General features: G+C 53.9%; 1 protein-coding gene across 1 annotated transcript; it reads right to left on the reverse strand.

Moving 5' to 3' along the window:
* Positions 1–9,262: 9,262 nt before the first annotated feature.
* Positions 9,263–10,177, reverse strand: LOC136992996 (olfactory receptor 14J1-like). The gene has a single exon (XM_067303012.1). It carries the CDS (start codon positions 10,175–10,177, stop codon positions 9,263–9,265), a length of 915 nt encoding a protein of 304 aa, XP_067159113.1.
* Positions 10,178–12,705: the final 2,528 nt, after the last annotated feature.

Consider the following 12,705-nt stretch of genomic DNA (forward strand, 5'->3'; position numbering starts at 1 on the left):
TGGGCTGCCAGGAGCCTCATGGAATTCAACAAGGACTGTCAAGTGAGTTAAGAGTTAGCAGGACTGAAAAAGTCTGCCAACTGATATGCTCAAGGCTGCAGACTAGAAGAGCTAACGGCTAAAGAACTCTGCCGCCTGAGAAGGCCAAGGAATCTGCATGGACCCGCAGGGAGGGGAGAAGCGATACGGAGGTGTTGTGGTCTTGCCTCGCTAGCAGGGTCCTTCCAAGCAGACAAAAAAACAGTCCCTTGATTGTGAAACTCGCAGAGGTCAGCAAAAGCAGTGTTTGCCCAGAGCCCCAGCCATATAAAAAGAGACTTGGCAGCTAAGAGAGTTTGAGCAGGGATGGGAATGTGACCTGACCATCCTCTCCGGCTGGACTATGAGTATCCCCCCACTCCCCTTTTCTGGGACGCTGGGTTAAAGTAACTCCTCGAGGTTGAGAGTTCTCTCACTAGGAGAGTGAACAAGAAAGCTTTGAAGTAGGGATAAGCAGTGCTTCCAATTACTAGCACAGTAACTGACGGTTTGGGGTTATCCTTTCTAAATCAGTAATTGCATTATTTCGGGCTATCCTTTCTAAATCAATAATCGATGATTTCGGGCTATCCTTTTTCAGGCTATCCTTTCTAAATTAGTAATCGCATTATTTTAATGGGTGTTACTAATCTAAGAGCTTGCGTGAGGAAGTAAAAATTGTATTTTTATTACTTTACTGTCTCAGTCGTTACTATCAAAGCTTCGTAGTGTGACATCAGGTCACTTATCCCTCAATGCCTGATAGGTCAGTAATGGTCCTGTGGTTGCTGTTTGTGGTTGTGAGGTCACTTGGGCCTCAAGGCCTGATAGGGGACAGGGCAGAGAAACAAGACCATCCAGGTAGGGAAACCAACCATTGTGACATCCGTGTCATTCTGCTTACGTGGAACCAACGCCTACAAGAGTTTTCCACCATGATGGGCTGGCACCTGCACCATTGGACGCCTGGTCCCTTATGCCTATCAAAACGCCTCAATGTCTCAAAAAATCTACAAATTGAAGTGAACTCTCTCTCTCAATTTGCCGTCCAAAATCGATGGGCTTTAGATTGCCTGTTGGCCACACAGGGAGGAGTGTGTGTGCTGGTAAACACTGCCTGTTGTTTTTATGCAAACATATCAAAACAAATTGAATATGCTGTAAACATCATTCAACAATATGTTCGTACCTTCCATCGAATACCCAAAGAGCAGGCCCTGTCTAATGCCCTAGCAGCAGACTGGTCGTGGTTGCGGTCATGGCTACCGGATCCAGGAGTGTGGACCAGATGTGTTTGAATAATTTGAATGTTAATTCTGGCATTAGGAACTGTGCTTTTCTGTTGTGTCTCCTGCATGCGTCTAATATGTTCCACTTGCGTCTCGTGTGTAAGGGGACATGAGTCTAGACCAGCATAACATTGAAGGCAGGTATGCATAAAAATAAAAGGAGGGAATGTTAAGAAAATGTCCACTATACTCGAGCTTTTGCAGAGGAAGAACATGCAAAGTCACGGTGCCCTGCAAGCAGAAAATCTTATCTGACCTTGTCTTAGCCCTGGTTTTCGTTCGAAGCTGAAGAACTGCAAAGAAGCCGGTATAACCCAGGCAGCTGTACAAAAGTTATTCAAAGGTACCACCAGAAGAGGTGCAAATCAGCTAATGAACAGTTATAAGATGGACCATAAAGGCTGGCATGGATCTACATCATACAATAACATGGCAAGGGGATTGGCAGAAATAAGAGTCGTGGATAGATGTGGTAGTTATGTAAACTGAAGTACTGAATATGTAACAACTTACTATTCCTTAAAAGGTGGAAAAAAACCTGCTTGGGGTCCGTCCTTGTGCTCCAACGAGGAGGCACCGTATTGCTACCAAGAAAACTAAAAAAAAAAAGAAAAAGAGAATCTAAATGCCTCTGCTCACTACCAGTGCCCGAGAATGAACAAAAGAGAAAAGATAGTTTAATATCAGACACTGAGCCACAAATGACCTCACAGTTGAAAAGAGCAGGCACATGACCAGCACTGGCCTAGCAGGCACTGAGCCACCACTGACCTCACAACCACAAACAGCAGCCACGCACCTAGCACTGGCCTAGCAGGCACTGAGCCACCAGTGACCTCACAACCACAAACAGCAGCCACGCACCTAGCACTGGCCTAGCAGGCACTGAGTCACGACTGACCTCACAACCACAAACAGCAGCCACGCACCTAGCACTGGCCTAGCAGGCACTGAGCCACCACTGACCTCACAACCACAAACAGCAGCCACGCACCTAGCACTGGCCTAGCAGGCACTGAGCCACCACTGACCTCACAATTGAAAACAGCAGCCACGCACCTAGCACTGGCCTAGCAGGCACTGAGCCACAAGTGACCTCACAACCACAAACAGCACCCACGCACCTAGCACTGGCCTAGCAGGCACTGAGCCACCACTGACCTCACAACCACAAACAGCACCCACGCACCTAGCACTGGCCTAGCAGGCACTGAGCCACCACTGACCTCACAACCACAAACAGCAGCCACGCACCTAGCACTGGCCTAGCAGGCACTGAGCCGCCACTGACCTCACAACCACAAACAGCAGCCACGCACCTAGCACTGGCCTAGCAGGCACTGAGCCACCACTGACCTCACAACCACAAACAGCAGCCACGCACCTAGCACTGGCCTAGCAGGCACTGGGGCACAAGTGACCTCAGAATCACAAACAGTGATATAGTGTTTCCTTGTTGGCTGTCGTTTATAGATGCAGAACTGGCCTAACACTGTGTATCAAAGGACGTTGCTTGCTGCTTGCCTATCACATTCCGAGGAAGTAGTGACTTCACAGACTTCAGCAAAGCTACATGCCATCTCCTGGCCTATAATATAGGAAGGCAATCATGACCTCACAAGCGAAAACAGCAGCCATGTGCCCACCACTGGCCTCTCAATACTGAAACAAAAGTGACCTCACAGTCTGCATTGAAGCCACGTGCATGCTGCTCGCCTAGCATGGACTGAGGCACACCATCCCCAGAAGCACAAACAGCACTAATCACCATGCTGCTCAGAGCATTGTGATCAGAGCACAGAGTCTAGTTGGAGGCCTGTAGCTAGCGGTGTCCCCCAGGGGTCAGGACTGGCTCCAGTCTTGTTCAACTTCTTCATCAGTGATCTGGATGAAGGGACAGAGTGCACCCTCAGCAAGTTTGCTGACGATACAAAACTGGGAGGAGTGGCGGATACTCCAGAGGGCTGTGCTGCCATTCAGAGAGACCTGGACAAGCTGGAGGGGTGGGCGGAGAGGAACCTCATGAAGTTCAACAAAGGCAAGTGCAGGGTCCTGCACCTGGGGAAGAATAACCCCATGCACCAGTACAGGTTGGGGGTTGACCTGCTGGAAAGCAGCTCTGCGGAGAAGGACCTGGGAGTGCTGGTGGACACCAAGTTAAGCATGAGGCAGCAATGTGCCCTTGTGGCCAAGAAGGCCAATGGTATGCTGGGGTGCATCAGGAAGAGTGTTGCCAGCAGGTCGAGGGAGGTGATCCTCCCCCTCTACTCAGCCCTGCTGAGGCCACACCTGGAGTACTGCGTCCAGTTCTGGGCTCCCCAGTACAAGAGGGATGTGGCACTACTGGAGCAAGTGCAGCGAAGGGCCACAAAGATGATTAGGGGACTGGAGCATCTCTCTTATGAGGAAAGGCTGAGAGAGCTGGGCCTGTTTAGCCTGGAGAAGAGAAGGCTGAGAGGAGATCTTATCAATGTGTACAAGTATCTGAAGGGAGGGTGTCGAGAGGATGGGACCAGACTCACTTCAGTGGTGCCGAGTGACAGGATGTGAGGCAACAGGCACAAACTGAAAAACAGACAATTCCATCTGAACATGAAAAACTTTTTCACTGTGAGGGTGACAGAGCACTGGAAGAGGTTGCCCAGAGAGGTTGTGGAATCTCCTTCTCTGGAGATATTCAAAACGCGCCTGGATGCAATCCTGTGCGATGTGCTCTAGGTGACCCTGCTTGAGCAGGGGGGTTGGACTAGATAATCTCCAGAGGTCCCTTCCAACCTCAGCGATTCTGTGATTCTGTGATCTGCAGACCCCTTCACTATGGGACCCTCATGAGCAACAGTGCTTGTCTCAAAATGGCAGCAGCTGCCTGGGCCAGTGCTTTTCTCAGTGCTGTGCTGCAAACTGGGAACACATTTTCAATACCACTCTGCCAAGGCAACACAGTGGACCAGTTCTTCTGTGAAGTTCCCCAGATCCTCAAGCTCTCCTGCTCAGACTCCTACCTCAGGGAAGCTGGCCTTCTTGTGGTTAGTTGCTGTTTAATCTTTGGGTGTTTCATCTTCATTGTGCTGTCCTACGTGCAGATCTTCACTGCTGTGCTGAGGATTCCCTCTGAGCAGGGCCGGCACAAAGCCTTTTCCACATGCCTCCCTCACCTTGCTGTTGTCTCCCTGTGTGTCAGCACTGGCCTGTTTGCCTACCTGAAGCCCTCCTCCATCTCCTCCCCAGCTCTGGATCTGGTGGTGGCTGTTCTGTACGCAGTGGTGCCTCCAGCAGTGAACCCTCTCTTCTACAGCATGAGGAACAAGGAGCTCAAGGACGCACTGAAGAAACTGGTTCAACTGGTGCTGTTTCAGCAGCAATAAGCTGCCCATCTCTCCTCACAAGTGATCTCCAAGGGATTTCAAGCAACATTTGTGGTTGGGGCATTCTTTCTGGGATAAGCGTGCTTGTACACAAATGTCTGAATTCATCCCACTTCTCCAGAGGCACAAACCCTGCCTGTCTGACTCAGAGGCTTTCTGTAAATCTGCCCAGACTGTGTCAGAGCTGGCCTCCCTTGCAGCATATCTGTAATAAAAGGGGATTTTATCAGCACACTGCCTGAAGACTGGGCTCTTCTTCCAAAGTGGGAGCCAAGAATGCACTCAGGGAATTGCACCCAAAAAGGCCCTTTTGCCATGCCTTGGTTTTCCATGGTGTAAGGAAGATGTGCTCATAGGGTGAATGTGTGAGGGAATGAGGGCTGGATTCAGCCCTCACTTGTGGGTGCCCAGTGGCCCAGGAGAGGGTTAGTGCTCAAGAGGTATCTGCTGGGGACTGTCTCAAATATTAGAGGGCTGGTGACAGATGCCCATCCTTCTGGAAGGCAATATGGAGCCACCAGGTGAGCAGAGGGGATCTCCATGGACAGCATGTGCCTGGGATGGGCAGTGAGTGGAGACTCCCAAAACCAGGTGGAGTCACCCAAAGGTAAAGGGCCAAATCGAGCAATGCACTAAATCAGGGCTCTGCAACCTCAGGAGAGGCAGTGGGGACTCCTCAGGCACAGGGAAGGCAGCCTCAAGAGCGGTTCATGTCACCTACAATGAAAACCATGGATGGATCTAATGACCCACCTGACCCCATCCTGAGCCATTGGAAATGCCTTGTGGTTTCTCTGAGCATCTTCCGCAGCCACAGATGCCTGGGGACAGGGTTGTCCGGTGCAGTGCTGCTGGGCCAGCTGATTCTACACTGACCAGCATGGCCAGGGTGGAGTCACCCTGGGGTCCCACATCCTGCTCGCCCTGCAGATCAGCACTGCCAGCCTGGGGAGCACAGTGGAGGGGTGCAGGAATGGCCAGGCAGGCCAGCACAGACACACTTACCTGGGGAAAGGCTTTCTGGAGAACAGGGACGTCTCTGGAGAAGAGCAATGGTGCCATTGTGTGCTTGTGGGGAAGAATAAATGAAAACCTGTTTCTGTGTGTGTCAGCTCAGGGCAGACTGCTCTGTCACTGGAGCTGCCTGAGGAGCTCTGGGGCCAGGACTCTTGTGCTGTGCTGGGGAGAGGGGCTGCCCAGAGCGGCTGCAGGCAGCTACAGTTAAGGATCTCCTGGTCACGAGAGCAGTGGAGACATGGAGCGACTGGCCTCCATTTCCTTGTGCCATTGCTGGCCCCCAGCCCTGGGGCTGATGGACTCACACCTCTCTCTGCCCCTCAGGACCTGCTGTGCCCTTCAGAGGGGCTGGGGCTGAGGAGTGAGTGCCCAGAGCTCTGCAGCCCCCTGCGACATGCACTGCTGTGGGCCACCGCCAGCTTGGGCTGCTCTGCTGGGTGGTCTGGGAAGAGGGCAGGGGAGGTGGGGAGAGCTGAGGAGGGTCTGGGCTAGGCTGGAAAGGGCCCAGGAGAGGAAAAATGCCAGCAGTCAGCTACTGCATGTGAATGGCAGTGTGGGAGCACAGAGCTGTGTGCTTGGAGGGCAAATGCAGGTCTCCTGGGAAAGGCACCAGGACATAGCGGGTGCAGGAGAGAAGACCCCAGGCTGTTCCCTGTGTTGCACAGACACACTGGGGAAGCTGCCCCAGGGCCATCATCCCACACCAGCCCCTCACATCACCCCTTTCCAGTGCTGGCTGCTCACCCCAGCTGTGGGTTTGTCCATGGCCACCTCCACCCTCCTGCAGGTCTCTGTATCCTGACAGAGGGGAAAAGGTCAGCCTTGCACGGCCTTTCTTCCACACCAGATCTCAGCAGATCCTGGAGCACAGTTGTTTGCTGACCCCCACGTGGGGCACAGGTCAGGCTGGATATGGGCCCTCCAGACTCCAGGGGAATTTTTAAGAGTCATTTAATAATCCGCCAGCCCTTTCCATGTCCAAGGTCTCTGGTTGCACCTCCAGCTGTGCTCTGGCTTTCCCCACTCCATCCCTGCATGCATGGATAAGATCTCCATGATCCTCCTGGGCAGCCTGTCCCCCTTCCACCATCTGTGCACTTCCACCCCAGCACCCTGAGCATGGATGCTGCTGCCACGGCAGAGGCGAAGGATCCCCTGGAGTGACTCCTCAGGGATCTCCCCAGGGAAACGCTGTGCCCAGCCCCAGCCTCAGCCCCAGCCCCACTATGGCAGAGGGGAGCTGCCCTCTCCCGACTCACCCTGGCAGTGCCAGTCCACCTCAGCCTACCCTGGAAAGGCTCCAACACAGCCCTGGAGGGAGCTGGAGCTGCCTCAGGCCCAGGGCGGTGTGGTGGTAGGAGGGTTTGACTTGGGCCCAGCAGCAGCAGTGCCAGGAGCAGGAAGAGGAGCAGGGAAATTGGGGTGAAGACCCCTACCCTCAGCTGCATGTCCAGGGCACTGGATGGGTGATGCCTTTGTGACCGGCCAGGCTCCAGGTGTGGGGTGGATGCCCCCTCGAGGGTAGGAGCACCAGGATTTTCATGGGCTTCAGGGCAGCCGTGACTGTGGTGAAGGCAAGTGGGCAGAGCCAGGCACATGCAACGGCAAAGGCCAGGGGTGGGAAAGGCCATGTGAGACTGATGAAAGACCTCCCTCCCCTTCCCATGGGGAAGAGAGTCCTCAGGCAATTTTGGACTCCAGTTTGACCAATAGGAGGGGAGCACAGAGAAGGTGGAAGAGGCAGATGGAGCCTCTTGGGGTGCATGAGGGAGCTTTCCAAAGGCCAGGGCTGAGGCAGGGAGGGACCTCTGGATCTTCCCCCTGATGCTCTCCCAGCTGAGTTCATTCTGCCCTGCCCTAGGGGCCCTCCTTCCCCTGAGAGCCGTGCCGGAGCAGAGGCTGAGGAGCAAGAATTCATGGAATCACAGAGGAGTTTTGGTGGGAAGGGACCTCTGGAGGTCTCCAGTCCAACATCTCATGCAAAGCAGGGCTGGTTAGAGCCCTCCACTCCCATCTGGCCATCACTGGACTGTGCCTGACCCCAGTTACCATCCCCAAACCTGCTCTGTTCCTCTTGTCCGGGCACTGTGGGGCAGCACCTCTCCTCAGTGGGTCCCTGCCCTGCCTGCCTTGCTGACACCCTAAGCTCCTGGCTCCACTTCCCACACAGAACAGCCCTGCTACGGGACATGCTGGTTGTGGAAGGAAGCAGACCCAACTGGGCAGGAATCAACACCAGCAATATTGCTGGCACCTGCCTCTGCTATTGGATGGTGCTTAAAGTGACGCCAGGGCATTTGCAATGGCAGGAGATGTGTTTGGGTGTGCACTAGCTGCAGCCTGTGGTGTTTCACTGAGTGTGCAGGAATCACTCTCCCGTGCCCCTTCCCTGGGCCTCCTCGGTCCCCACTGCCTCTCTGGGGATTGCAGAGCCCTCATTTCCCCATGCTTACCTAAATTTAGTGCTTCACCTTCTGGTCACTCCACCGTGGACCATCCCTCATTTTGCGAGGCTCTACTCACTGCCCACCCCCACCACACGCTGTCCCTGGAGATCCCCTGAACTTTCCTGGGGCTCAGATTCCCCTCCAGAAGGATGGGCATCTCTCATCAGCACTGTCACCTGTGGGACAGCCCAGGGCAGGCAATTCAGAGACCATTCCCCATCTCCACTAGCACTGGTCACTGAGAGATGAATCTTGGATCCAGACGTCAGTCCCTAACAGATCACATGGAGACTCTGAGCTTCTCCCCTGCATCCCATGGAGGTCACAAGCAGAGCAGCAGGCCCTTTTGTGCTGCAATTTCTTTGGGCATATTTTTGACTCCATCTTCTGAAGAAAGGGCAGACTTGGGAAGGCCCTGAGAAGAGAAAGTCTTGCTGCTGTTGGTGGACCTGTCTCCAAGAAAGCTGCAGCCCCCACACAAAGGCTGCAGCACAGAAATGCCTGCTGTGGCAGTGGGGGAAGAGTCCTGAGGAGCAGAGAGTCTGTTCCCACATGTTCTGTCCAGAATCTCCTCCCCTCCACTCCCACTCCACTTGGAGTGTTGGAGCTCTGTAGAGGGAAGGGACCAGCCTGTGGTGACAGCCGGCTGCCACCCTCGCAGAGGAGGGGTGTGGGATCACACCCTGACTGTGGCCAGGGGAGCTGAGCTCTCCTAATGGACACGGGACCCATGGTCTCACCCCATCTGTACTCGTGTGAGCCTGACTCTGTGCCCCTGAGCTCCCTTGGTGTCAAAAGAGACAGTGCCGAAAGAGACCCTGCAAATGGAAACTCTCCTCATTGTGCTGGGGGTATCTGAGGAAGCTCATACTAGTGGGGCTCTGAGGTTTCCCATCTCTGCTGATGAAGGGGGAAGCCTGGCTTCCTGCTTCAACGTGGCCTTTGGGTCAGATTCAAATGAGACATTCCTGAGGACAAGTGGCACAAAGCAAAATATTTTTGGTTTTAGGAGAATGTAACAGAGAAAAGTAAGCAAGAAAGAAAGACATGAACAACACATCCCCCAAATACCTTGGGGAATGAGGAGCAGATGCACATGGGAAAGTTATTGGTGCTGACATTGTACCTACTGAACCAGTTTCTTCAGTGCATCTTTGAGTTCCTTGTTCCTCATGCTGTAGATGAGGGGGTTCACTGTTGGAGGCGCCACTGCATACAGAACAGCCAGAACCAGATCCAGAGTTGGGGAGGAGAGGGAGGGGGGCTTCAGGCAGGCAAATATTACAGTGCTGAGAAACAGGGAGACCACAGCCAGGTGAGGGAGGCACATGGAAAAGGCTTTGTTTCGTCCCTGCTCAGAGGGGATCCTCAGCACAGCAGTGAAGATCTGCACATAGGACAGCACAATGAAAATGAAACACCCAAAGCCTAAACAGGCAGTAACTGCAATAAGCCCAACTTCCCTGAGGTAGGAGTCTGAGCAGGAGAGCTTGAGGATCTGGGGAATCTCACAGAAGAACTGGTCCACTGTGTTGCCTCTGCAGAGTGGTATTGAAAATGTGTTAGCAGTGTGCATGAAAGCACTGAGAAAACCACTGGCCCAGGCAGCTACTGCTATTTTGACACAAGCTCTGCTATCCATGACGGTCCCGTAGTTCAGGGGCTTGCAGATGGCAATGTACCGGTCATAGGCCATGACAGTGAGAATAGAATACTCAGCCAAAATGAAAAAGACAATGAAAAAGAGCTGCACAACACATCCCAAGTAGGAAATGGACTTGGCATCCCACAGAGAATTGGACATGGATTTGGGGACAATGACAGAGATGGTGCCAAAGTCGAGGAGGGAGAGATTGAGGAGGAAGAAGTACATGGGGGTGTGGAGGCGGTGGTCGCAGGCTATGGCTGTGATGATGAGGCCGTTGCCCAGGAGGGCAGCCAGGTAGATGCCCATGAAGAGCAAGAAGTGCAAGAGCTGCAGCTCCCGTGTGTCTGTGAATGCCAGGAGAAGGAATTCGCTGAGGGAGCTACTGTTCGGCATTTCATTCCCCCTGGAAACAGGGGGATTCTCTAAGGAAGAAGAGACATTGACAAGTTAGAAGAGAGTTCTCTGAGCAAAACTTTCTCATAACCTCCCTGAAACACACACACGTTACTTCTCCCCGTTTCAGGAACGGTGTCATTGAGCTCCGTCGCTTGAACTCTGGTTTGTGCTGGCTGGGTACGCCGTGAGGAGCAGGGGCCTCTGCCCATGGGCTCCAGAGGAGTTAGCCCTGACTGACAGCACTGCGTACATGGGAACAGGGGTGACTTAACTGTTATATTCCCAGGTCCAGCCAGATTTCATCCACACATAATGTTGAAGGCATTTTCGGCATCTTCATTCCCACTTCTAAATAATGTGGGTGCATTAAGAGTTTTAAGACTTCTTTTGTTCTCCTTTAGCTGACCCTGTCACACCTGAGGAGGATTCCTGGAGGTAGGAATCCTCAGCATTGCTGCTGCACTCAGGGTGACCAGCTGTGACTCCTCAGAGGCAAAAGGATTCACTCTGGCTTGAGTGCAGAGGGAGCAGAGCTGGCCTGTCCATCTGCCTTCTTCCCAGATGCCCTGTGCTCACACCTCGGAGGTGGAGGACAGTTGCACTCGTGTTACCCCAAAAAGAAACGACACCACGGAGAGCAGAGGAATGCACTTGCAAAGTGCCCATCAGCACTCTTTCTGAGGGGATGTGAGGCAGGTCTCAGCCCTCCCCTTCTAGACAGCAACACATTGGTCTCCTTCCAGCTGCCCACATCCACCCTCCCACCAGCATGTCTCAGTGTGGCCTCAGTATCTAGGTGGCTTCTGCCTGGGACACCTAGATAACACGCAGCTGCAATGGGAGAGCTGTGTCCTTGTGGAGGGCAGCTTGCAGCCCAGCCAGACACCCCAGGGAAATGGCGGAATGTCCTAAGGATGGGGTGTCCTGGCGAGAGAGTTGGCTCATTCCCAGACCCCCACACTGCATTGCTCAGAGCCCCACAGGTTAGAGGGGCACTTGGGCACCACACTGTGAAGGACTCGTCTGCGTGGCAGGACCTGCAGTGTCTCAGTGTCTGAACTGCATCAGAAATTCCCCTGCCCAAAGAGTCCAAGGGGAAGCACAAGGGCAGCATGGGCAGGTGGGAAACATGCAGCAATACCATGATATTTGTGCAGAGGGAGGCAGGGCCAGGGAGGGACAGAGGGGCACTCAGGGGTGTCTCCTCTCCTGCATGTTCGGCTGCCGAGGAAACGACTCCTGCCCTGGACCCCCCAGCCTTGACAGCAGAGGGCTGTGCTGGCTGGGAGAGGAGAGGAGACGTTGGAGTTGACAGTTTCCTCTCACACTTGGAGCATGTCTCTGCTGCCTGGAGCCATCCCTGTAGGGAGCTGTTTCTCTGTCCCCACGTCTCTCCCCTCTCACTGCTCACACACCCCATCCCACCCGCTGAGAGCTCATCTATGTCCTGCAGAAACCTCCCGGGGGCAGGACACTGCCCAGGGCACCTTTGTGTTTGCCGGTACTATGGAGCAGGTGAGAGAAACCTTGCTGAGGCTGGAAAGGTGATGCTGGTTCTGTCCTTAAGCGGAGGGGTGGATGAAGGCATTTGCTGAGTCCCTCCCAGAACTGCTCCTCTCTCAGTGTCACTGTTTTGGAGCCTCCGTCCCATGTCTAAACCGGACAGATGCAATCCCATTTCACCCCACCCAAAGAGAATCAAACTGAAAGCACAGACTCATGACACCTCCTTCTCTTTCATGTGTCCCCTGCCTTGACCTTCCTTTTGGAAAGTCCCCTCCAGATATGTCCTGCGAGTGAGATGGAGATGCAGGCAGACCTGACCCATGCAGCATCCTCTTGACAGGAGGCTCAAGCTGCCCTGCCAGGGATCTCTTCTCCCGCCCAGAGCTTCTCCCTGTTGAAAGGTCCCCGGGCAGGCTGAGTGCTGACCATTGTGGGCAGCAGAGTCACTGCTCCAGGCACACAGCACCCTGGGGCACAGCGACACTGCTCTGAATTTCAGTCCTGGACAGATCTGTGTGCACACCCAGGCTTCACCGCCCTGCAGCATCCCTGGGAGAAGGTAGCAGGATGCCCTGTCCCTGTGACTGTGTCGCAGGGAATCCCTGCTCTGAAGCATCTTCTCTTCCTCTGCAAAGGAGAAGCCGGGAGAACAATTCTTAAAAATCCAATCTTGTCACTGGATGGGTTTCAAGACCTTTCCAGGAATGTCAGTAGCATTGCCCTGCAGCCAGAGACTTACTGTGTCAAGGGCTGTGAAGATTTCTCCCACAAGCAGCTCTCCTCTGTCCTCCCACTCCACACTGCCTTGCACTTCTCTCTGCCCTCTCTCCTCTCATGTCAGCAGCAGCAGGCAGTGCCCAGAGACCTGCCCCTCTTTGCAGAGAAGCTGCTCCTGCACACAGCTGTCTCTGGGCAGTGCTGCACGGATGCCATGAGCTCCCTCAGTCTGAAGAGCCTGGCCCCACTCAGGAGCAGAGGCCCAGCTGAGCTCATGACTTTCTCTGTCCCTTGTGCTCCCT

The sequence above is a fragment of the Apteryx mantelli genome, chromosome 11 (genome assembly GCF_036417845.1).
Source record: "Apteryx mantelli isolate bAptMan1 chromosome 11, bAptMan1.hap1, whole genome shotgun sequence".
Taxonomy (NCBI): domain Eukaryota; kingdom Metazoa; phylum Chordata; class Aves; order Apterygiformes; family Apterygidae; genus Apteryx; species Apteryx mantelli.

Excerpts from the sequence above, each read along its gene's own strand:
- LOC136992996 (XM_067303012.1), bottom strand. The coding sequence starts at position 10,177 with ATGCCGAACAGTAGCTCCCTCAGCGAATTCCTTCTCCTGGCATTCACA.